Raw genomic sequence first — 24,220 nt, 5'->3', positions numbered from 1 at the left:
TTGGTTTTCAATGGTTTGGGCTAGAATCGGTCCTTTCCTAGGAGTAGAGACGCCAATTGAAGTGAGGGATGACGAGTAAAGAGAAAGAAATCACAGTATGGTGGGGCTGGGACAAGGTTCATGAGCGAAGGTGAGTCAAGGTAGGCGGACCATAGTAATAATAATTATAGTGGGGGGAGACCTCCGCTATCGGCTTATCTGCTTATCGACTTATCGACTTCCCCGACCGCTTTGCTTCTCCGGAGCTCTCCAATCTCCAGATCTCCAACTCTCCAACTCTCCAACTCTCTACACCAAACTACCTCACTATTCATTGTTCTCTGTCACTCAACCAGCAACGACTACTGTGACGACAACCTCCCTGTCTTCCTAAGCCATCTTCGTACGAGATCCTGGGCCTACACGGCCGATCGGACCTTCAAGAGGCCTTATTTCTCCCGCTATTCACATCTCTCCTTCGAACGTTTCCATTTCTGTCAGCCCCCAAGCCTCTCTCACGCACTCAACCATCAAACTCGGCCGCTCTACTCGTGTTTGCACCTACGGCCAGCCTTGTAACTGAGTTTTTCGGCTTTTCAAGATGGAGGTCATCGAGGGGCTCATGACCCAGTCCGCCCAGTTGCGTGAAGCCGCGTATCTGTCCGACCAGAGCTACGATCGCCAGATCCGTGAGAATGTGGCATCTCTAAGACATGTCGTGTCCACCAAGTCTCTTGGTGCTTTTGCTAGCAACGACTCTCTCCTTGACGTGAGCAGAGATCTCTCCCCTCAAAATTGATCTTGGTGAGAAGGTTCTAACCAGTCTCTCCTTGACAGCATTTCGACCCAGTTGCAGACTCTCTCGTCTACTTGTTTCTTCTTCGCGCCCAAATACAAGCCTTCCAAGAGCAATCACGGGAAAAGGTGCCAGCAGCCTTGCTTCCTCCCGGGAATCTCTGGTCGAGGGTCGTATCCTACCTGAGGACGTTCGATCCAGTCCCGGTGAGATACGCGGGCCAAGAGTGGCGCCAGCTGATTGAACTTGTTGCACAGGCTGCACAGGTGGTTTCCAAGGCATGATAATTTCCTTTCTTAACTCTGTTCCATCGTCGTCAAGAGTCTAACCCTTTTCAGCATATCCTAGCCGTGCGAATGGTCAGGGATGCCATGTTGCGGCTAGATCCTTCATGTGCTGTCTTCACTTCGACGCACCTACTTTTTGTCCGTCTCTGCTTGCGTGCAAGGGCATACACCTATGCGTTGCCCGTACTGGACAAATACGTCTGCCACTTCCCTACCTCGACTTCCCACCCTGCGTCCAAATCCTCTGTGTTGCCGTGTGCGGCGCATGACTCAAGCTTGTCCTTTATCACAGAGACCTCTGGGATTTCGGCCAAGTTGACGTACAAGGACTATCTACAATATTTTCTTTGCGGTGGAATGGTCTATATGGCACTGAAGCAGTGGAGTAAGGCAGCACGTTTTCTTGGGATTGTTATCTCGATGCCAACGGTGGGCCCCATCAGCATGATCATGGTGGAGGCTTACAAGAAGTGGATCTTGGTGAGCTTGCTGGAGAAGGGCAAGGTGGGTTACTATACTCTCGGGCTATGCCCACCCTAACAAGTGTTTCTTGATGCTAAGATAATCCGGTGCTAGTTGTCTTCGCCTTCGAATCTGATTTCACCAAATGTGGTCAAAGTTTATCACTCATTGGCCAAGCCCTATGTCAACCTGGCCCACAGCTTTCAAAGAGGTGACTTGAAGCATCTGGAGGCGGAGGTTGACGCAGCTCGGGACATTTGGTGCACTGTAAGTCGACCATGGTTCTAGAGACCACTCTACTCGGCCTTGACTAAAGTCTATTCTTTTAGGATAACAACATGGGCCTTGTCTCTCAAGTCCTTGGTGCCTACTCCAAACATACTGTCCTGGGTATCAAGCAGACCTTTGCTGCCTTGACGGTCAAGGAGCTTGCGGATCAGGCATCACCCGTGCGGATGAGTGATGAAGCCACAGAATCGGTCATAGCTTCGCTTATTATGTCAGGTGCTGTGAAGGCCACTCTAGTGCAACATTCAAGCCAGAACAGTTCAACTATGCTGCGATTTTCGGAGGCCCACTCTTTGACCCAGCTCTCGGATGAGAGTAAGACACAAACTTGTCTTGCATGGGAAAGACAGTCTCTCGGGACTCTGATGGGCCATCTTGACGAAATCAGCCATCATATGGAGCTCAGCGACGAATTTGTTGATGGTATGCAGAAAGGCCAGGTCTGGTCAAATACGGGTGATGTTAATCCAGGCATAGGCGAGGACACTGCACTCGAGATAGATGAGGATCTCATGGGTGAGGTATCGTAGGAATGTGGAGCTTTAGGGATACAGAGCTATGATTACCTACTATTATTCTTCATACTAGCCAAGCCATCATATTGCCATTCAGTACAGAGTGTTGTCTTTGTAACAGCTATGCCTTTAGGGAGATCTTGATGCGGATTTTTTAGGTTTCTGTCCTAGAAAGCCCTAGTAAAGAATTATAATTGAGTATTGACCTAGACAGACTTCTTAAGGCAGGTAGATGAAAGTACGTAGGTTATAGCTTACTAAGGTCACACTATAGCATTGACTACCCCTACCCCTTCTGAGTTAGGGGTAGTCTAACTTTTGATGAAAGAAATTTCCCTAACTACCTACGTAGAGATTCTAGGGCTGGCCAATGCGTTCCTGGAGTCGATGGGCCTGTGAATGAAAGGGAAATCACTGTACATGAAGCTTTTCCTTATTCAATACTGATTCCAGAGAAATCGGAACGAAATCCTAACAAGGATTAGTTAGCTGACATAGAAGAGAATACGCTCCCCTAAATACTCGTGAGATGGAGAGGTTACCCCGAATTACTTTATCCCTACCTAACCCGTCATCTCATATCACCGTCTGCTTCTACTGTAAACCCCCCCCCCGCGCAGGAGACTACGGAGAACATCATCTGATATCTATATATAAGCCCCACCCTTCTAAAGTCCGAAAAAACACTCTCCTCACAACCGCTCGAAACAAAACACCGTCGCATATACCTTAATCCCCGTCACTGGCGAATGCCACACTGACCGCCGGAACTTCTTCGTCAAGGACCACCCTGGTGGGGTGGGGGTACAGAATGTCTTCTCCATCTGCGCGAGGTGGTTATGCCCGACTATGTAGGAATGCGGGGGCCATATCTCGATCAGCTTCGCCTCGTAATCCTTGGGGGTCTTATTGACGCAGACAATGACGGATTGCTGCGCGAGTTAGAACGCGCGTACCATCACTAGGGAGAAGTCCACTGGCGGGAGGAAGTAGAGGCCGGAGATGCTGATAATGTAGTCGATTCTGGGAAGGTCAAGGCTGCATAGTAGCTCCTGTATGGGGCCATGGTGAACTGTGAACTGTGTCGTAGGCGTCTATGCTACGGCATTCATCGACCATGTCTTATGACACCTCGATGGCGGTGACGGAGAGGGCAAGTTTCTGTGAGAGGAGGAGGGGTCGTTGGTGGTGATGGTTGAGGAGAGCTCGGACGGGGGAGTCAATTGGAGCTTTTGGAGCAGGGCGCGGCCAAACAAGCCGGTATCCGCCCCGATATCGAGAATCGTGGCATAGCTTAGATCGACCGTGGCCAGGACCTCATCGTAGATGTCCCCCAGTCGAGTCATCTTAGCGATGCTGTCGTCGTACTTGTTGCTTATGCAGTCGTAGACCTCGGCCACGCGTTGCTGGCCTGCGTGCAGGTCCAGCGGCCCATCAGATGTGTGGCGATGAGGGTATTCATCAGGGCGCGGTGACCGCCAGGGAAGCACTTCCGGACCGAGGCATCATCCCAATCCTGGGGCGGCGGGAGAAAGACAGGCGGGCATGGGGTTGACTTCGATCGCGACACGCTCACCCTCCCCCGGTGGCGGCACGCGAATGTCGACGTTGCACCAGCTCTGGCCTTACATCTCGTTGGCGTAGAAGGCCTCGACGGCCACCGCCTGCAAACTTTGGAATGGCACCGGGTCCTCCTCGAATTCCATAGGTGTGACCCTCGTTTCAGGGTGGAACTTGATCTCAAAGGTCAGGAAGTCATCATAGGGCCGAAAGCCCTGAGGGTAGGTGTATCGTTCGGGAGCCCGTGGGACAGGAAACTCGCCGACTTCAATCACCACCATCGAATGATCTCAGTCCCGAATATATTCCTGCACGCCAACGACTGCGGTGAGATGAACATACTGGCACAGCTGGTGGCCGCCTTCACAAAGAGCGGGTAGTTGGTCATTCCGGGGACGCGCGGTCGGTTAGTCGCTCGCGCTCGCTGATAGAACTTATTCTTCGACCGCCCCAGCACGACGCTCCCCTGGCCGATGGAGGGCAGGTCGAAGCTATCAAAGTACTTGCAGGCGTCAATCCCAGCAACCTCATCCTCGTGCTGCCCCCACATGAAGTTGAAATAGAAGTCATACTCTTTTGCGATGGCTTCGTCGATTTGCTCTTTGGCCGTGTCCTTCCGGAGCTAGATATACTCGAAGGTATGCTTATCCGCGAAGTTGGCCGGGTCCTGCCAGGGACTGAACTACTCTACTGGCTGAGCGCTGGTGAAAGCGGATTGAAAAACATAGATTCTTATCGTGGCAGGGAACAGAAGTCTAGGGGTGTCTGGATTCTATCGAGGTTGCTGACATCTTTTTAGTATCGGGAACTGGAAATCCGAACCGCTCTATGATTGCATCTTCAGGAGAGATCCGCCAGCCAGCCACGACAGTAGCCAAGCATCGTCGCTTTTATAGCCCCTAAAGAAAAGAAATCAGATCGCAAACAGACGAAAGGTGCTGCCACGCGTCTTAATGATTAGAGAAATTTTCTATCTCACCGGAAAGATCCACTCTAGTCGACACCAGCTATTACTAGTTGGTTGTTGCGGAGGCGGCGGTGGTGGGGGTGGTGGCTTCGTGGTTTTCGTTTCAAACCTATATCAAGTGAATTGCTAATGGCACTACATGGACGTTTATGACACTACAAACTAGACTACTTTCGGGCTAGCCCGCCCCACCACTAAAATATACATTCGACCTCACAAATACTGCTCGGGCCTTATATATATATAATAATAATATAGACAAGTGCTTTCTGCGGTTACTCCGGAATATCACCTTAGCCTCAGACACGTGCCTATATAACCTACGGCTATAATAAAATCATTGTTGCTATAATAAATAGTGCCCTATAGTAATACCCCTTATACCTCTATATTCCCTAAACCTTTATATACTATTTAGCTATCTCCTAGTAACGCTCTCTATCTACTACCCCTCCCTCCTCTACCCCCTTCCACTATATAAACCCCCTCTACTAGGGCTCATGTCAACACGTGGATATGCTTACCCCGCACTAAGCGTGTGCATAAGCGATGCATATCGGACCAATCGGATCAACATCTTATAGCACGCTACACAATACGATATTAACTATCGCCTCAGAGGGGAAAAACAACGAGTTTCCTAACACTCTCGTATGCCCCTATGTTATTTCGGATTCTCATCAGTCTTTTCTTGTGACATTCTGCCATATACCCAAAGTTATAAATACTGCCTGTTTCCCTAGCAAAATACACCCCCTATCAAAAAATTTCCCGACACTCGTGATTATGTAATTTTTGTCGGATTTACCCCGTGTGCATAAACCCTGGTGTGGTGTGCTTGTAGGCGCATACAGGTCGATCGAATACCACGATTATAGAAGAGAGATGAAAGTGCAATAGAGGTAGGTCGGCAGCGAACAGGTTGAACAGTAGAGGGTCAACACAGTTTAATCAGAATTGCCTTAAGCTCTATTCGTGAGTGAAAATAGTGTCAAACTTATTCAATTTAACTAGAGAAACAGGCAGTATTTATAACTTTGGGTATATAGCAGAATATCACAGGAAAAGAGTTATGAAAGTCCGAAATAATATAGGGGTATATAAGAGTGTTAGGAAACTCGTTGCTTTTTCTATTTAATACAGTAGTTAATAATTAGTATTGTATATTATAAAGCGGTGTATAGGGATACAGATTTATGTATCTGATTGCATTAGCGCACGCATATATACATACGCTCGCTTATTGCGGGGATACGCACACACACATATATTGACAATATATACTACGAATATATTTTTACTAGCTGATTTAGTTAAATTAGTTAATTCGTTTATTAGTTCTTTAGTTAATAATTTGTCTAATTCTTCTGATTCGTCTAATTTTTGACACTTTTTGATTATATAATTATAGGCTATTTGAATCTTAGTAATAATTCGTATTGTTCTTTAAAAGCTTACTAGGCCTTTTTGTTAGGCTTCTAATTATTTAGTCTGACTAGTAGATTAATATAGCTATATTAATCGAAATTGTGATCGCTATTACTTAGTAGACCCTTATATAAATAGGTGCCCTTTCGGCCTAGTTTCGATAGCTTTTCGTTATATTCGTTATTAGGGTTTCGGCCCTAATAGGTCTAGTATACTATTCGCCTATAGCTAGGTAATACAATTAGTTAATATTAGTTAACAAAGAGATTAACTAGTTTAGTAAGTATAGGCTACTATAAGTCCTAAAGGATAGTATTATACTAGAAAGTATAGAAGCCTTAGTTACTTAGTTAAATAGCTTTAAGGAAGTCGTAGACTAAAGCAAGAGGGTCTTAGAAGTAAGAGATATTAGCCTAAATTCCTTTTAATTAGCAGATAATCTATTTCTAGCTTTATATAACTAGTTTAAATAAATTAATTAGTAGATTCTTACGTTTTATTATATCCTAATTACGTAAAATTTAGCGATTCTTTGATTAGTCTAATTAAGCGAATATAGTACGTAGCTATATAATTATATTACGTAGTAATAGGCCGTTAATAATTCTTCTTCCTTCTAGTGTAAGAGATACTTAAATACTATACTTAAGTAATTAAATTGATCGTATATATTACTTAAAATCAGATCTAGCCGAATTGTATTCGTTAAGAAGGATTCTATAGATCGATATTTGATTTAATATACGATCAATTAGGCGTATAGGGGTCTTTTAGTCTGTATTAACTATATCTAATAGCTATAGCTTTATTAGCTCCTATAACAGCGTAGCAGGTTATTAATTAGGATTAGCGTATTATTATACACTATTTTTTACTATATAGTCTTATACAGCAGTAATCTAGGAGGTCTAGTATACGTAGCTTTTTAGTGGATATTTAAGCTAGGTAGCTTATATTTCTGTTAAGTCTATTACTTATAAGACGAAAGTGATAGAAAGATAAGGTGAAAGTGAAGGTAAAGTAAGATATCCGAAAGCTTTTAGCAAAGGGCTGCAGCGATCGGGCTTATAACTGTCGGATTTACGCTGTATATATAAACCCTAGTATAGTGTACTTGTAGGCGTACACAGGTCGATCGAATACCACGATTATAGAAGAGAGACGAAAGTGTAATAGAGGTAGGTCGGCAGCGAACAGGTTAAACAGTAGAAGGTCAACATAGTTTAATCAGAATTGTCTTGAGCTCTATTCGTGAGTGAAAATAGTGTTAAACTTATTCAATTTAACTAGGGAAACAGGCAGTATTTATAACTTTGGGTATATAGCAGAATATCACAGGAAAAGACTAATAAGAATCCGAAATAATATAGGGGTATACGAGAGTGTTAGGAAACTCGTTCTTTCTATCCGATGCAATAATTGATAATCAGTATCGTATATCATAAAGCGGTGTATCGGGGATACAGAATTATGCATCCGATTGCATTAGCGCGCATACGCATACATACGCTCGCTTATTGCAGGGATATACACACACATATGTTGACAATTTTCATATACCCTACCTACCATTTTCAAATATATATTTTTACACTAACTATATAACGACCGATTTATTTCTAGCTCCGCTAGTGTATTTAATATTAAGCTCTTAAGCGTCCTTATATCGCGATATATTAACTATTTCTCTCCTAGTTTGTACTCTCTAGAGGCTTATACAGATAGTAATATAAATATAGCTGACAGATAATATTCTAACTACTAGAGCGTAGTAGGTATCAAAAGCAAGCAGAAAGTAGCCTATTGCGATAAACAAGTCGAATAGAGTAGGAAATAATCTAAAGATAACCTGTTCTAGAAGCCTAGTAACTGATTTACCTTTATTTAATACCGATATCACTTCTCCTGATTTTTTATTTAAATAAAAGTCTAAGCTAAGGTTATAGATATACTTAAAGGCAGCTGTAGATAGCTCTATATAAGAATATTAGCTTACTAGTATCTAAAGTACAGAGCGTAGAGAGCTTAAGCCTATCTGTAGCTATCTATAAAAGATATAAAGCATAATCTGTAACTATATAACGTAGAAGGTATATACTTCTTAGTAGTTTACGATAACTATTGTGATTACTGTCAACATGTGGATGTGCGATACCCCGCACTAAGCGTGTTGATAAGCAATACATATCGGACTAATCGGATCAATATCCCAGAACACGACTACACAATACGATGAAAAGATATCAACTATCACATCATGACGCAAAGAACAACAAGTTTCCTAACACTCTTGTATACCCCTATGTTATTCTGAAAATTTTATCAGTCTTTTCCTATAACATTCTGCTATATACCTAAAGTTATAAATACTGCCTGTTTTCCCAAAGCTAGTTGAATCAAGTTTAATTATTGTGATAAAGTTGGGGTATTCTTCTATCATAAGCTAACTTCCGATTCTGAGCCGAATCGTACGACCTGACCTGACCCTTAACGATCTACGACTAGATCGTTCGACCTGACTTATACGATTCTTTGCCAGATCGTATACTGATTTGACCTACCGTGTACAATTGCTTGCTTGTGCACGCAGAAGGATTTATGCCGACCTTTTAAATCCGACAGACCCTCTATAGAATATCAAATTAGGAGCTATTTACTATTATATACTTATTTAAATATTAGTAGTATTACCTTAAAGGGAGTACGTATTAATTGAAGTGTTCTTAGACTATTTAGACCTTTAAGCTTTTATAGAATAGTTAAGGCTAAATAATAAGTAAGTATAGTAGTGCTTATCTCATACGCTGTTTAATTTTGTGATAAAATATTACGCTAGGAAGAACAATCGTATAGATAAACCCTCTTAATATTAGCTCCTAAGTAATTATAAGGTTAACTTAATTTTGCTATTAAGCTATTAAATAGATAGCGAATTACAGATAACTAATTACTATTCTATTATAGTCTAATCGTTAACTATAGGTACGCTTACCTTTAATATCCCATACTTCGAAGAGAATAAAGATAAGGATAAACCGATTAGTGTAATCGATTAGGGGGAGCTTAAGTATACGCGCTGTCTCCTTAATATATAAGTAAAGCCTACTTATACCTCTAAGTAGGTATACCTTATTAAGGTAGATATAGACCTTAAGGAGCTTATTAAGTAACTTTAAGGTAAAGACCTAGAGACTTAGCGCTAAAACAACCAGAGAGTCGTTCTTCGCTTGGGAGTTGACCTGCAAATAGACGTTCTTCATGCCATCTTTGGATTCGCCGGCGTCGAGGCGCATTTGAAGTTTCGAATCGTTGTCTTTCGCCTGCGCAGGCGCAATGCGCTTCCCTGGTGTCTGCTTTTGGAAAAGCTTCTTATAGAGCCCTCCTTTGAAGATAGCATCCTCGAATTGCTTAAGCACTTTGGACATTTTGAAAGATAAAATTGGAAAGAAAGTGAACTTGAAAGTCCCACTCCGAACGAGATCGACCGGGCTGGCGTCCTCGAGTATTTATAACTCCAGGTCAGGGTCTCATCTGACTCCTGTTTAGGCAGATATAGCCGATATAATAGGCAAGACGCTAAACGCAGAGACGCAGATCTAAAACTTTCCATAGAGCTGATAGTAAAGAAGGTTAATATAGCTAAGGTCTTCCATATCTAAGTTATTAATACTAAGCGTATAGAAAACCCGTTAGTCCTAGGCTATCTATTCTATGTTAACAGCCAACCAGCTCGGATAAGCTAGTCTCGAAACGTGTAAGAATATACTCTATAAGTCAGGATAGAGGTCTGTCAATCAGGTAGGAGAGAGGAACCAAATCAAATTGTTCAGAAAGGTCAAAGACTGTTTCTTGAGGGGCGTAGAACCTCCTCTTCAGAAAGTAGTATATATACATTCTCATCATCTAGAACAGGAAGGAGATGCATCCTTGGAGGGAGAGGGGAGACAGGAAGAATACAAGGCTTCGTGTAACCTTTCCATGCATCCCCCCGTAGGGGATCCCCCCGCGGATGGATGGCGAAGAACCGCCGATCCCTTGATGGAAGCTTGCCTGTTACGATATACCTGACATGAGGTTATCCACAAATGCCGGTGCCTCAGGCTACCAGGACCCTGGTAAGCCGCCAAGCTTTCGGTGGAGGTTCACTGGGGCTTCACTGCCAGTACGTGTACGGACTCCTGCAAGGAACGCCCTTGTAGAGGTTACACAAGCCTCGTGTTTTCCCCCACTCCCATTCCCCTACCAAGGATACATCTCCTTCCTGTTTTGAGCGATATGACTGTATATAAATTGATCCATGTTGGAGAGGTTTTACATTCCTCAAGAAACAGTCTTTGACCTTTCTGAACAATTGACTTGGTTCCTTTCTCCTACCTGATTGACAGGCCTCTATCCTGACTTATAGAGTATATCTTTACATTGCCGCTCCGGTAGAGGTTTGTGAGCCTCAGGCATCCACATCCGTGAATAACCTCACATTGAGTATATCATAACAAAACGCAAGGACATTCGTATATAAAGAAGACCGTAATAAATATTTACTAGTAGAGGATATCGCGAGAACGATCATATATAGGCTCCGGTATAAGGGTTATATTTCAATAGAACTATTTTCTAGGTCGATAGCCGAGATTAGTCAACATATTCCTAACGAGTATACTATAAGGGGCATCACAGCTTAGAAGACTTCCCAACGCAACATTTTATAATGCTAGCCTCGAGAGTAAACAGGAGCCAATGGTCAGGTCTATTTCTTGATCCGCCAGAATCCTGGCAGCTCGGACCTATCCCCCCGTCTTTCCGGTACCTGACCGTCCATTAGAGGCGGCCTCATATAAAAGGCGTACCACATATCAAAATAGGACCACTCGAACTTATCATATAACTCCACATATTCATCGGCACACATATACATCCATCCGACATCTTCTTCATCCATCTCCGTGGTTCCATCATGCCAATCAGGGTGGATCTTATAGTTTCTCTCCTCGGGAGTCAAATTACCCCACTGTTTGTACAAAATTTTAACCACAGGCGACGTCATATGGTCAAGAGACTCTAAACAGATATCGTCCACAAAGAGGGCATAATTGAAACGCGCTCCAAATGAGTATTCTGGACATGATCCTCCGAACATATGTAGTCTTTCAGGATAGTTCGCCACCAGCGATAGCTGCTCCTTAACCCAGGCATTAAAGTGGTCGCGAATCTCGTGAGAGGTTGCACCGTCAAAATTTGTAACATCATCATTAATAACAAGCTGGTGGTAGGGAATCAGATCAGGGGCGCCCTCCTCAAGGAACTCCTCAACTGAATCCTGGAGTAGCTGGAGTATTCGCTCCCACGCTTTATCGTCCTTGTACGTGCAGCGGTAGATAGAAAACCCCCATGGGAGATCGGGTTTTTTGAGGTGGGTGTTGCAGCGGGACATGTGAATGCCTTCCCAGGGGACCTTCCCTGTTGGAGAAAAGGGGATACGTCCATCAGAAAAGTGCGTCCTACGCCCTGGATGGCGAGACTGGATGCACGTGGGCTTGTTGAGAATTCGTAGTAGCGGACATGATCTCACCGGCAACATGAAGTTGAGATGTCCGATAGCGTGCAGAGCCTTCATGACGACAAGCGTTCCTTGCCCGTGTGAGTGCTGGTGCTGGCAGAAAACAGCGAGAAAAACTAAGATAGGAGGGAAATATCAAGGTTTGGAATAGAGGTTGCATATCAGCAAACAAAGGACAGGAGGTCTCGTTTGTGAGATGTAACTCTGTCTTGTCGAAACGGAAGAGGTGGATCCTCGAGTATGGCAGGGAGTATGAGCAGGTGGTCGGATGGGCTTACCGCCTGCTACAACTGTCTACATCTATAGCACCATTTTCTAAAGGTATTAATCGCCCTAGTGAAAGATGATACTGTAACTTTGATCCGTCTCCAAATCGCCCCTTCTCCTCTTCAACGAAACTGCATCTTACGTGAAATATCGCCTATGAAAAATCTAGATGCTCACAAAGTTCTCATTAGAATGAGATCGTGGATGAGTTTAAGTCGCGACCTGGGGCGGCTTCAAAGAACTCGGGTCTTGGTGGCAGAACTTTACTACCGGCAGAATACTGAGCAGAATCTAGGCCACAGCAATAAGTCCATCTGGCCACCTGCTCACACTTGCATGCCAGACCCGGATGCAGGATCTACTACATCAAATCCCTGGAGCAGGTAGGAGCCATGGAAGGTATCCCGCAATTATTAGTCCTATTTAGGCCTATCCGGGCTTGGATTGATCCGAATCACTACATATCTGACCTTTCGGGGCTGTTGAGCACTTCGGACCTATTATCTATCTCGTTGGAGTACTTGTATGATGCACTCATGTATCTAGTTACTTGGGGCCCCGATTTGGCATGAACAGGTTTACTAGGTCTACTACTAGGTTGTTATTAAAAACTCCGTATGAAAATTCTGGTCTGAGACAGATGAATGTGAACTTTTTTGCGCTTGCGGCTTTCTGGGAAGGATCCTGGAACAAAAAAATCCTTCCAGGCTGTAACATTTAATTTTATCTGGTCCTTGGAATCAGACGATGATAGTTGTCTACAACACCCAATCAAGCAAATAATTACAGTTTAAATGCAATCTGATCTACAGCCTTCTTCAACTGCTCATACTCATAGATCATCTTGGTCACAGCATCATTGCTCACAGATCCTCCCAATGGGTACTTGGCGGCTATTTGTGAGATCCTCGACAAGAAATTATCCTGTGCGACCTTCACCATGTTCGAATAGAATGCTGGCTCGAACTCCTTCCAAATAGCCAGAATACCCTTGAGCTCAGGCATGTGCTTATCTGCGTATTCCATCCCCTTTGCCACCTGAGCCCAAGCCGCGTCCATGTACGGGCGCAGTTCACCATAATTCAAGTAATTGAATATACCGACAGTCTATAGGTAGTTAGATAAGGTTTCTCCTTTGTTTTCATGAAAGAGGAAAGTCATATATACCTGTTGCAACTTGCCCATGATTACTTTGGCACCCTTGATGTCACCCGCATTGACTAGTTTGATATTGTCTCTCCATAACTTGTCTCCTATGATCTGGTGACCCAGGAAGATTTGTTTCTTGAGGAGATTCATATTGCCGTCGAGATAAGACATTCCGGTTCGATAAGCGTAGGATCCAAAAATTTCAAAGACACGCTGATTGGGCGTGGGAGGTCTAACCCATCCGTCGACGTCCGTGATCAGCTCTGCGTGAGTGGTAACGAGGAATCGTAGAGCTTGTCCCAGCCTGCCATAAAGTTCAGCGGCCCCAGTGTTGCGGTCTTCATGACCTGCCCACCAGGGAGAACTCCGGAAAGTGCAGTTTTCAGAAATTCAGGCAGCATATTGTACTACAGATCTCATTAGCCCCGAGCATTGAGCCGAAACAGTCCATTTATCTACCTCTATCATGTGTTCGGCATGGATCCCAATTTTGGTAGGCATATCCAAGAGATTATTAGACTAGAAGGGGGCAACGAATATAGAGAGGGGAGAGAGTATCGGCAGGGCAGGGGGGCTGAGTAGGATATTAGTGTATCTACCATACAGTATTTTTTAGGGCCAGTGGCCTGTGCACGGCGCAAGACTTTTGAATTGGTCCTCCGTATACTATTACTTTTTCTAATTTTGTATTTTCTCGATATACTCCCTTACTATACCTAAATATAAGGCTAACTTATTTCTCGAAGGTACCCCGAAACTTTCTACTAGTTATAACTAAGTTACTAGTTATATTTATTAGGTTAAGTATATTATTATTAATAGTTTTATCGCTTTAGTTCCTTATAATTATTATTATAAGTCGGGTAAAGAGTGTATAATAGATCGGAGTTATTATTATTCGAAGTATATATTATATACTTATACTAGCCGGGTATATAGATAGGATTTCTATACTAGTCGCGAATAGGATTTATTATATTATATAGAAGATAAGCTATTTTCTAATATTAAAAAGAATAAGGATAAACTCGATTTATTAAAACCTAAGTTAAATAATTTATAGCCTTACCTTATAGAGTTATTGTCGACATGAGTGGGTGCATAAGCCTATGAGAGCTATCGAACTTGACAGAATGCGGCGGAACGTCCACGTGACGACGAGCTTCAACGATTGATATCAACAATTTGTATATATAACGAAAGAGCTTCAACACTCTACATTTCTCCTGATTTCTATAAGATTCTAGTCTGACGTATTACCTCGATTTTATAAAGATTATAAGTACTGCCTGTTTTCCATAGCTAGTTAAATTAAGTTTAATGATTGTGATAAAGTTAGAGTATTCTTCTATTATAAGTTAACTTCCGATTCTAAGCCGAATCGTACGACTCTTTTGACCTGACCTATACGATTCTTCGCTAATCGTATACTGATTTAACCAACCATGCACACTCGCTTACTTATACACGCCTAAGGATTTATGCTGACCCCGTAAATCCGACAGTTTTATTAATAGTTATTAAATAAGTAATAATAGTATTAGGAGGCTGTCGGATTTACGGGGTCAGCATAAATCCTTAGGCGTGTATAAGTAAGCGAGTGTGCATGGTTGGTTAAATCAGTATACGATTAGCGAAGAATCGTATAGGTCAGGTCAAAAGAGTCGTACGATTCGGCTTAGAATCGGAAGTTAACTTATAATAGAAGAATACTCTAACTTTATCACAATCATTAAACTTAATTTAACTAGCTATGGAAAACAGGCAGTACTTATAATCTTTATAAAATCGAGGTAATACGTCAGACTAGAATCTTATAGAAATCAGGAGAAATGTAGAGTGTTGAAGCTCTTTCGTTATATATACAAATTGTTGATATCAATCGTTGAAGATCGTCGTTACGTAGACGTTCCGTCGTATTCTGTTAAGTTCGATAGTATAGGCTTATACACCCACTCTCTTAGGGGCTTATACACCTACTTATGTCGACAGAGGCTATATTAAGGTAGTATTAGCTATAAAAGTAGGTAGCTTTTTTAAAGTAAAAAGGTTTTAAAATATCGGAAAATAATACTAAACTATTATAGATTTTAGATAAAAAGATAACGTCCCTTAAGTAGACTACTTTTACTATTAATATTTAATAGTTAGCTTCTACTATTAAGAATCCGAACTTTAATTAAATATTCTAGGAGATTACTTAGTTCCCCTCTTCCTTTTAAGATAGTTTAAATATCTCTAAGTTGAGTAGCGATTCTTTATCTCCTATTAATAGAATTATTAAATTAGCTAGTAGTAGCCTGTTAGGTTCTTAATAGGTTCCTATATATTTTCTAAGATATTATATTCTCTCTATTTTATTAGGTAATAAGGTTTTCTGCTAATTTTATTAATATCTAAGATCTCTTTAAACTTATATTTATTTTCTATTTCTTCCTCTATTTCTATATTAATAGCGATTTTAGTATTTTGAAGTACTTTTTCTAATAATAAGATATAAAATATTATATAAATACGTTATATACTATTAGGTAGCTTTAGACAATAATTAAGTAGTCCTATTTTTTCTATAATTTTGAATAGTCCTAATTTAAGGTAGTTAAGTTTTATATTAGGTTACCTAGTATAAATATTACGTTATAAAAGGTAAACTTTCTCCCCTTTTTAGAAGTCTAGCGCCTCCTAGCGTAATTAATTATAGTATAATTTTATATATATATTAAGAAACTTAATATCTCTAGATAGTTATAGGTATAATTACTTTAAGCTAGTCGCTAGTAGTTAGTATAACTCTATAAGTAGTTATTTTCCGATTAGCTCTCTAATAATAGTAAGATTAAACCTATAATTTATAAAGAATAGTGTTTCTTTTATTATAGTATATATTATATTATTATATACAAACTATACTATTAATAGTAATCCTATCTAGTTATCCTACTAGAAGTTATATAGTGTCGACATAAGTGGGTGTATAAGCCTATAAGAGCTATCGAACTTGACAGAATGCTACGGAACGTCTACGTGACGATGATCTTCAACGATTGACATCAACAGATTGTACACATAGCGAAAGAGCTTTAACACTCTACATTTCTCCTGATTTCTATAAGATTCTAGTCTGACGTACTGCCTTGATTTCATAAAGTTATAAATACTGCCTGTTTTCTATAGCTAGTTGAATCAAGTTTAATGATTGTGATGAAGTTAGAGTATTCTTCTATTATAAGTTAACTTCCGATTCTGAGCCGAATCGTACGACCCTTTTAACCTGACCTATACGATTCTTCGCTAATCGTATACTAATTTAACTAACTGTGTATACTCACTTGCTTGTGCACGTAGAAGGATTTATGCTGACCCCGTAAATTCGATAGTTATAAGCCCGATTGCTGTAGCCTTTTGCTAAAGCTTTCGGATTTACTCTTCTCTAATCTTTCGACTACTTTCGCCTTATCTATCTCTTACTTTTGTCTTACCTATCTATCACTTTCGCTTTATAAGTAATAGATTCGACTAATATTCAAGCCACCTAGCTTAACTACCCTTTAAAGTGCCACACGTATTAGATCCCTTAGTATACTACTGTGTAAGACTATACACTATCTAATAGTGTATAGAAATACACTAATCCTAATAAATAGCCTACTACGCTACTACAGGAGCCGATAAAGCTATAGATATCTAATATAGTTAAACGACTATCGAATACGTTCACTTTAGACAAATAACCTACACACCTAATTAATCTTATACCTAATCAGCTATCAATCTATAAGATTCTGCTAAGCGAGTATAAGTCGTCGAAATCAGACTACCTTCGCTATATACGCGCAATCGAATTACTAAAGTAAGGTATTCGCTTATTACTTACGCCTAAGGGAAGGCAAATCGTTAACAGCCTATCCCTACGCGAAGCTATTATAAAGCTACGTACTATATTCGCTCTATCTAGCTAATCGAAGAACCGCTAAATCCTACGCAATTAGGATATATTAAAGCGCTAAACGCCGCCTACTAAGCCTTCTAATCTAGTTATATAGTACTAGAAATAGGTGATTTGCTAAGCCGACGGTGAACAGGCTAATATTGCCTAGTTCTAAGATCCCTTATCACTAATTTATAACTTCCTAGAGGCTATTCAACCTTACGATCAAAGCTTCTACTCGTTCTAATATAACACTATCCTTTAGGGGATAAAGCAGCCTACTTTAATAGAGCTAGTCAATTAATTTATTAACTAATATCGATCAGCCCTACTATCGTCTACTAGCGGAAGCAGACAGCAGATTGCTTATATAACCTATTAGGGCCGAAATCCTGATAATAATAATAACGAAAAACCACCGAAACTACACCGAAAGGGCACCTGCCCTTACTAGGGTCTACCTAATAACAGCAACCACGATTTCAACAGATACCTATATATCAACCTATACGCTAGGCCTAAGGGCTAGGCCTAAGGGCTAGGAGCTAGACAAAGAAATTCAACAGACCTTCTAAAGGATTTACGAATTATTACCTGTATTTAAGACTACGTACGACCTTACAGTCAAAAGACACTAAAAGCTAGTTAAATCAGGCAATTAGAAGCGTATACGTAAGCTAGAGTAAGCTCTACTAGACAAAGAAACGATAACTAGGGATACTTTCTCTGCCTATATCCCGAAATAGTAAGCTAAAGACCTCTTCCGAGCCGAAGATAGGAAAGCTATAAGCACGATTTAGATCCTAGCTAAGAAAAATAATACCTAGTGCTATAATACTAGAGTATCTATCTATATTACGAACAACAGAGATCTACTATTAAACTATAGGCTAGTCGTTTCCTCTGTTATAGTAGGAAATACTAAGACTACTATCCTTAGATATAGAGAGCTTATCTTAAAGCTAATACAATCTCTTAATAGAACTAGTTTTCCCTTAAGCACGTTATATATTACCCTAAATTCTATATCAACCTAATCTCTGTAGAAAGAGCTATAAGCGCTAGAATCTATCTAAATAGTAAAGACTATACGCTAGAGGAGAAGGATAGTACGCTAATATACCGATTAAAATACGAAATTAGGTATTTATCTAATTAAATAGGACGAAATATCTACTACTAGATACTCTACTAATCACGTTTCCCTTCCTTTACCTATCCTTCCTTTACCTATCTCTTAGCTATCTCTTACTTCTAATTCACTTAATAATAATATTACTAGCTAATTCGATCAGATTACCCTATCTTTATACACAAAGAAGCCGCTAGATAAAACTATTAACTAATAGCACCGACGATTAGGCTATATTAGCCACAACGTTATAGCACAACTACTAGAGCACTTATTAAATATTACTATTAAAGATATATCCTCGCCTATAAGCTATTACGAAGTATACAAACTAGCTAATTCACTACGTTAAATCTCTCGATTACTAATACAATATAATCGACTATTCGAATCTCTGCACTAGGACTTTATTTACTTCGAGTAATCGCTTACAAAAACGTCCTACCTATTATATTCGGTTAATCCTATAACTAAATATTAGCTAGCGTAAGACCTTCCTTCGAAGACTAATTTAATATAATCACTTTCTAACTAAATCGATTTCGTACAAAACTAATTTAACCTAAGCGTCCTTATAGTGTATTTAAATAACGAAAAGACACTATCTAACTTCTTTAATTAATAAGCGACTACTTACGGAATTAAGCTAGAGACTACTCTGCCCTATTAGCCTAACTAAAATAGCTACGCTAAACAATATAGTGTATTAATATCAAAGATAGCTAGGCAGATAACGATTAATATAAACCTACTAAGCTATCTATAGCCTAAAGCAGCTAAGATAGCTGTTTATATTCAAAATTGTATACTACACTAATTAATCAACTAGTAATCGCTATATAAGGTACTTATAGCCTATCTAGGCGACAATACCCTATATTAGCTATAAGCTAAACCTAACCTTTCGAATATATAAATCTTCGGATATAAAGCGTACGTACGTATTAACAAACTTCCTAGACTAGCTAAGCTAGCGCTACGTATAGCTATTAGCTACCTAGTAGACTATAAAGTATACAATATTTAGCGAATTTAGATACCCTCTAATCGCTGAGTGATTTGTGTATAGGACGTATAATTTAACGAGAACGAATTCTACGATTCCTTACTACCTAATTAGAAGATTCGTATCTATAAAGATAGCAATCTATCGTAGCCGATTACTACTCTTAATAATAAAGAAACAATAAGAATCCTTAACGATATCGATATACTAATTACCTCCTAACAGACGATATAGTATAATCTAGGGGGAGAAGCCCTAGTATAACTACTAATTTATATCCTATTAACCCTCTTAGCCTTCCGAAACCTTATATTCGCCTTACTTTCAGCTTACTTCTAATTAAAATAACACTGTTCTAAGCGATTATAACGAAATTCTTAGAGACTAACCGCTTACTCCTCTACTTAATCCTAAAGTAGACGAATTCGACTAATCTAACTAATCAGACCCTTCTAATATTAAAGATACTAGCTAATCTAGCTAGATATAGCCTTTCGTGCTTATTAATAACACTAATTTCGACCCTTCTAGTTACGAATTACTAATATCGACTAAACGCCTACGTTCTAATTCAGATACTAGTTAAGACTATAGTAAAGCTAAGCGCCCTTATATTAACCTTATAGCGTTTATACAGGCCTTCCTACTAGACTAAAGTATATAAAAGTAGCTAAAAATTCTAATATTCTCTATTCTACCTATACTATCCGGCTATAATTAGCTAGCTAGCTACCCTTTCGAGAGCTAATTTCGTTAAGCTATACAGATTAAATTTAATAAGCTTATAGATATACGTATATTTAAACTAATAAGCGTATATCTAGTTATATACGTATACTAGACGAATTATAAAGGAATTAACTAATTAGACTACCCCTACTACTAGTTTATCCTAATACAATAGGTATTCGCTTATAAATCAGACGAATTAGGCTATCTTATATACTTTAAAGCCCGCTTATATATACATAGAGATATATAAGTTCCTAACAACTAAGACGCTTATACTAGTACGCTCGTAGCTAGAACGTTTTATACACTTATCGCGATTATTATACGATTTAACCTTAAAACCTTTTAGATAGATACTATCAACGCCTTCCTAAATAGCTCGCTAAAGGAAGAAGTTTACTACTAATATCCCCTAGGATTAGGCAGGAAATCGATAGTTTTACGCTTATATAAAGTAGTATATAGCTTACGAATCGCTAGTAAGCGATAGGAAGATAATATTAAAGAGATACTGCTCTTACTTAGATTTAAACCTTACCCTAATAACCCTGCCCTTTATACCGATAATCGTATAATTATTATAGTATTCGTCGACGATTTCCTTACTACCTATTACAAAAGTAAGAGTTTATACGCTTAGTAAATTAAAAGACTACTCTTAGAATAATTCGAAATAAAGGATTACAGCGAACTAATATAATTTATTAGTATTCAAATCGTACGTAATCGATTAAAACGAAAGACCTAGCTAAATTAAGCAGCCTATATTAAAAAGATAGCTACTAGATTTAACCTGCTAAATAGCTAGAAAGCCCTAAAACTACTACTTCTAATTACACAAAAACTTAATCTAATTCTAACAGAACTAATCGACCCGAAAATTGTTAAGCTATATTAACAAAAGTATAGATCTACCCTTTTTCCTACTATTTAGACCTAACTAGATACTATATTCGCTAACTAATTACTAGCTAAATCGCTTACTCGCTGCAATAAGAAGTATTTAGTAGCTATTAACTATTTAATATTATATCTCTATACGATAAGATACCTTTCGCTCTACTTTAATAGCGAAATAAGAGCTTCTATCTTTACTACTACCTTAAATACAAGCTTTGCTAATAATCCTAACTAAAAGAGCTCTAAAGGATTTATCTTCTGCTTATTTAATAGCCTAATTAAATAGAAATCGCGTAAGCAGAAGACTATTACTATATCGACTACAGAAGCCGAATTACTAGCTATTAACTACGTAGCTAAGTAACTATACTAGATTAAATACCTCTTTTCCTTTATCTAATTCGAAACTAACTAATTAGATATAATCGAATACAATAATTAGTAGATAGTTAATTTACTTACGCGTAAGAAATTAATATTTTAGACTAAACTTTGTTATATTAATATCTACTAGCTTTAGATTCGCTAGGAAGTCTAAGCTAAATAACTGCGAATCGAATAGGTTAAATCGGCCGAAATAATAGCCGATAGCCTTACGAAGCGTTTATCTACAGAAAAATATACTACCTTTATTTAATAGCTAAGTATAGAGATCTTACCTACAGAGAAATCCTCTTCCTTCTAATAATATCTCTTATTCAGCTCTTACTTTGACCTTATATTAAGAGCTAAGGGGGTGTATCGATATAAGTAGGTGTATAAGCCTATAAGAGCTATCGAACTTAACAGAATACTACAGAACGTCTACGTAACGATGATCTTTAACGATTGATATCAACAGATTGTATATATAACAAAAGAGCTTTAACACTCTATATTTCTCCTAATTTCTATAAGATTCTAGTCTGACGTATTGCCTTAATTTCATAAAGTTATAAATACTGCCTGTTTTCTATAGCTAGTTGAATCAAGTTTAATAATTATGATAAAGTTAGAGTATTCTTCTATTATAAGTTAACTTCCGATTCTAAGCCGAATCGTACGACCCTTTCAACCTAACCTATACGATTCTTCGCCAATTATATACTAATTTGACTAACCGTGCACACTCGCTTGCTTGTGTACGCAGAAGGATTTATGCTAACCCCGTAAATCCGATATATAGTATTAAAGATATTACTCTAGAGTTTAGTTAACTTATTTAGTCTATCTATTAATTTATAGATAATACGTAATAAAGAGTCTGTACTTAATACTAAGTTAATCTGTAAGTAACTACTATATATTAAATATAAATAGCTTATCTCTGTCTAAGGTAATTTTGCTTAATATTCTATAATAAATAAATATATATCTAAGTAATAGATTAACTATTTATTATATATTAATAGTTTATGTTATTAGGACTATATAGGCGTATTTAGTTAGTTAATTAATAACTACTATAATTATATTATTACCCTCTAAAATAGGTAATTTTATAATAAAGTCTATTATAATCTATTCCTATAATTATTTAGGAACTTCTATTAATTATATTCCTCTATATAGTATATATTATAATAATTTATTTTATTAATATAAGTTATATTACTAAATATAATTTTTAACTTTTCTATATAATACTAGGATATACTAATTCTATATAATTTTCTTAACTATTTTTTTAATACTAAGGTATCCTTATATAGGTTCGTTATAGTTTAATTAAATAATCTTATTTTAGAGGTTCTTAGGAATATATACTAAGCTATAGATAAGGATTAGACTATTATTTATTAGGGCTATATTATTACTTAGAACCCTTTAAAGTAACTTATTAGTTTTAGTATTAACTCGAATTTTCTTAAGCTATTCGTTATTCTATAATTTACTAGTTACTATAATAATTTAATGGTTATAAATAATATACCCTTTACTATCTATAGTTAGGATAGTAGGTACTACCTCCTTAATTCCGAGTTTATAGTCTAGTTATTAACTTAGCGTATCTACTATTATATTCTTAGTTCCCTTATAATATATAATTTTAAAATTATATTAGGCTAGTATTTCCGCTTATCTAGCTTATTATTATATAAGCTTTTTTGTTATTATAAAGTAAGTAAGATTATAATAATCTATCTTAATAATTATAGTATACTTAACTCCTTTTAAGTATACTCTCTGTCGGATTTACGCTGTGTGCATAAACCCTAAGGCGTATGCTTGTAGGCGTACACAGGTCGATCGAATACCACGATTATAGAAGAGTGACGAAAGTGCAATAGAGGTAGGTCGGTAGCGAATAGGTTAAATAGTGGAGGGTCAACATAGTTAAATCAGAATTGCCTTAAGCTCTATTCGTGAGTGGAAATAGTATCAAACTTGTTGTATTTAACTAGGAAAACAGGTAGTATTTATAACTTTGGGTATATAGCAGAATATTAAGGAAAAAGACTGATAAAAGTCTTAGAGTAATATAGGGGAATACAAGAGTGTTAGGAAACTCGTTGTTCTTTCTATTTAATAAGATAGTTGATATCTTATTATCGTATCGTGTAGTAGTAGATATCTGATTAGTCCGATATATATTGCTTATCTATACGCTTAGTGCGGGGTATTGTATATCTATATATTAATATACCCCCTTAGCTCTCGATATAAGGGCAAAGTAAGAGCTGAATAAGATAAAACAGAGGAAGAAAGGAAGTTTAGGTCCTTCTAATAAATAGGGAGGATTTCTATACCTAGCTATTAAACGAAAACAGTATATTTTTTAGTAGTAAACGCTTAGTAAGTCTATTAGCTAATATTTCAGCTGATTTAATCTATTTAATTCGTAGCTATTTTGCCTAAACTTCCTAGCGAATCTAAAGTTAATAAATATTAACGTAACGAAGCTTAGTTTAGAAGGAGGATTTCTCTTATATAAGTAGGTCAACTGTCTGCTTATTATTACATTAAATTATATCTAATTAGTTAGGGTTAAATTAGATAAAGGAAAAGAGGCGTTTAATCTAACATAGCTACTTAGCTACGTAGCTAATTGTAAGTAATTCGGCTTCGGTTATAGATATAGTAATAGTCTTCTACTTACGTAATTTCTATTTAATTAGGCCTCCGAATAGGCAAAAAATAAATCCTTTAGAGCTTTTCTGATTAGGATTATTAGTAAAGCTTATATCTAAAGCGGTAGTGAAGATAGAAGCTCTTATTTCACTATTGAAATAAAGGGAAAGGTATTTTGTCTAATATAGGTAAGAAATCAGATAATTAATAGCTTTT

At 38.4% G+C, this 24,220-nt stretch overlaps 6 protein-coding genes across 6 annotated transcripts; 1 reads left to right on the top strand and 5 right to left on the bottom strand.

Moving 5' to 3' along the window:
• Positions 1-262: 262 nt before the first annotated feature.
• N7473_005935 (putative COP9 subunit 3) lies at positions 263-2,478 on the top strand. The gene is made up of 5 exons (XM_057151875.1): positions 263-748; positions 817-1,053; positions 1,114-1,566; positions 1,639-1,791; positions 1,854-2,478. Exons 1-5 carry the CDS (start codon positions 581-583, stop codon positions 2,340-2,342), a joined length of 1,500 nt encoding a protein of 499 aa, XP_057009680.1. The 5' UTR covers positions 263-580; the 3' UTR covers positions 2,343-2,478.
• A 943-nt stretch (positions 2,479-3,421) lies between these two features.
• Positions 3,422-3,673, bottom strand: N7473_005934 (ATP-grasp fold subdomain 2; the record flags this gene model as incomplete). Its single annotated transcript, XM_057151874.1, has 1 exon — positions 3,422-3,673. The coding sequence occupies one exon, from the start codon at positions 3,671-3,673 to the stop codon at positions 3,422-3,424; it is 252 nt and encodes an 83-aa protein (XP_057009679.1).
• Positions 3,674-3,952: 279 nt separating this feature from the next.
• On the bottom strand, positions 3,953-4,437 carry N7473_005933 (ATP-grasp fold subdomain 2; the record flags this gene model as incomplete). Its single annotated transcript, XM_057151873.1, has 2 exons — positions 3,953-4,152; positions 4,230-4,437. 2 exons carry the CDS (start codon positions 4,435-4,437, stop codon positions 3,953-3,955), a joined length of 408 nt encoding a protein of 135 aa, XP_057009678.1.
• Positions 4,438-9,467: 5,030 nt separating this feature from the next.
• On the bottom strand, positions 9,468-9,707 carry N7473_005932 (uncharacterized protein; the record flags this gene model as incomplete). The annotated part of the gene is made up of 1 exon (XM_057151872.1): positions 9,468-9,707. The coding sequence occupies one exon, from the start codon at positions 9,705-9,707 to the stop codon at positions 9,468-9,470; it is 240 nt and encodes a 79-aa protein (XP_057009677.1).
• A 1,322-nt stretch (positions 9,708-11,029) lies between these two features.
• N7473_005931 (uncharacterized protein) lies at positions 11,030-11,896 on the bottom strand (the record flags this gene model as incomplete). The annotated part of the gene is made up of 1 exon (XM_057151871.1): positions 11,030-11,896. The coding sequence occupies one exon, from the start codon at positions 11,894-11,896 to the stop codon at positions 11,030-11,032; it is 867 nt and encodes a 288-aa protein (XP_057009676.1).
• A 993-nt stretch (positions 11,897-12,889) lies between these two features.
• Positions 12,890-13,426, bottom strand: N7473_005930 (uncharacterized protein; the record flags this gene model as incomplete). Its single annotated transcript, XM_057151870.1, has 2 exons — positions 12,890-13,213; positions 13,274-13,426. 2 exons carry the CDS (start codon positions 13,424-13,426, stop codon positions 12,890-12,892), a joined length of 477 nt encoding a protein of 158 aa, XP_057009675.1.
• Positions 13,427-24,220: the final 10,794 nt, after the last annotated feature.

This window comes from Penicillium subrubescens, assembly GCF_028828155.1.
Source record: "Penicillium subrubescens strain IBT 31985 chromosome Unknown utg000004l_segment0_segment0, whole genome shotgun sequence".
Taxonomy (NCBI): domain Eukaryota; kingdom Fungi; phylum Ascomycota; class Eurotiomycetes; order Eurotiales; family Aspergillaceae; genus Penicillium; species Penicillium subrubescens.
The sequence above is the reverse complement of the archived record's forward strand: the minus strand, read 5'-3'. Positions and strand labels throughout refer to the sequence as shown.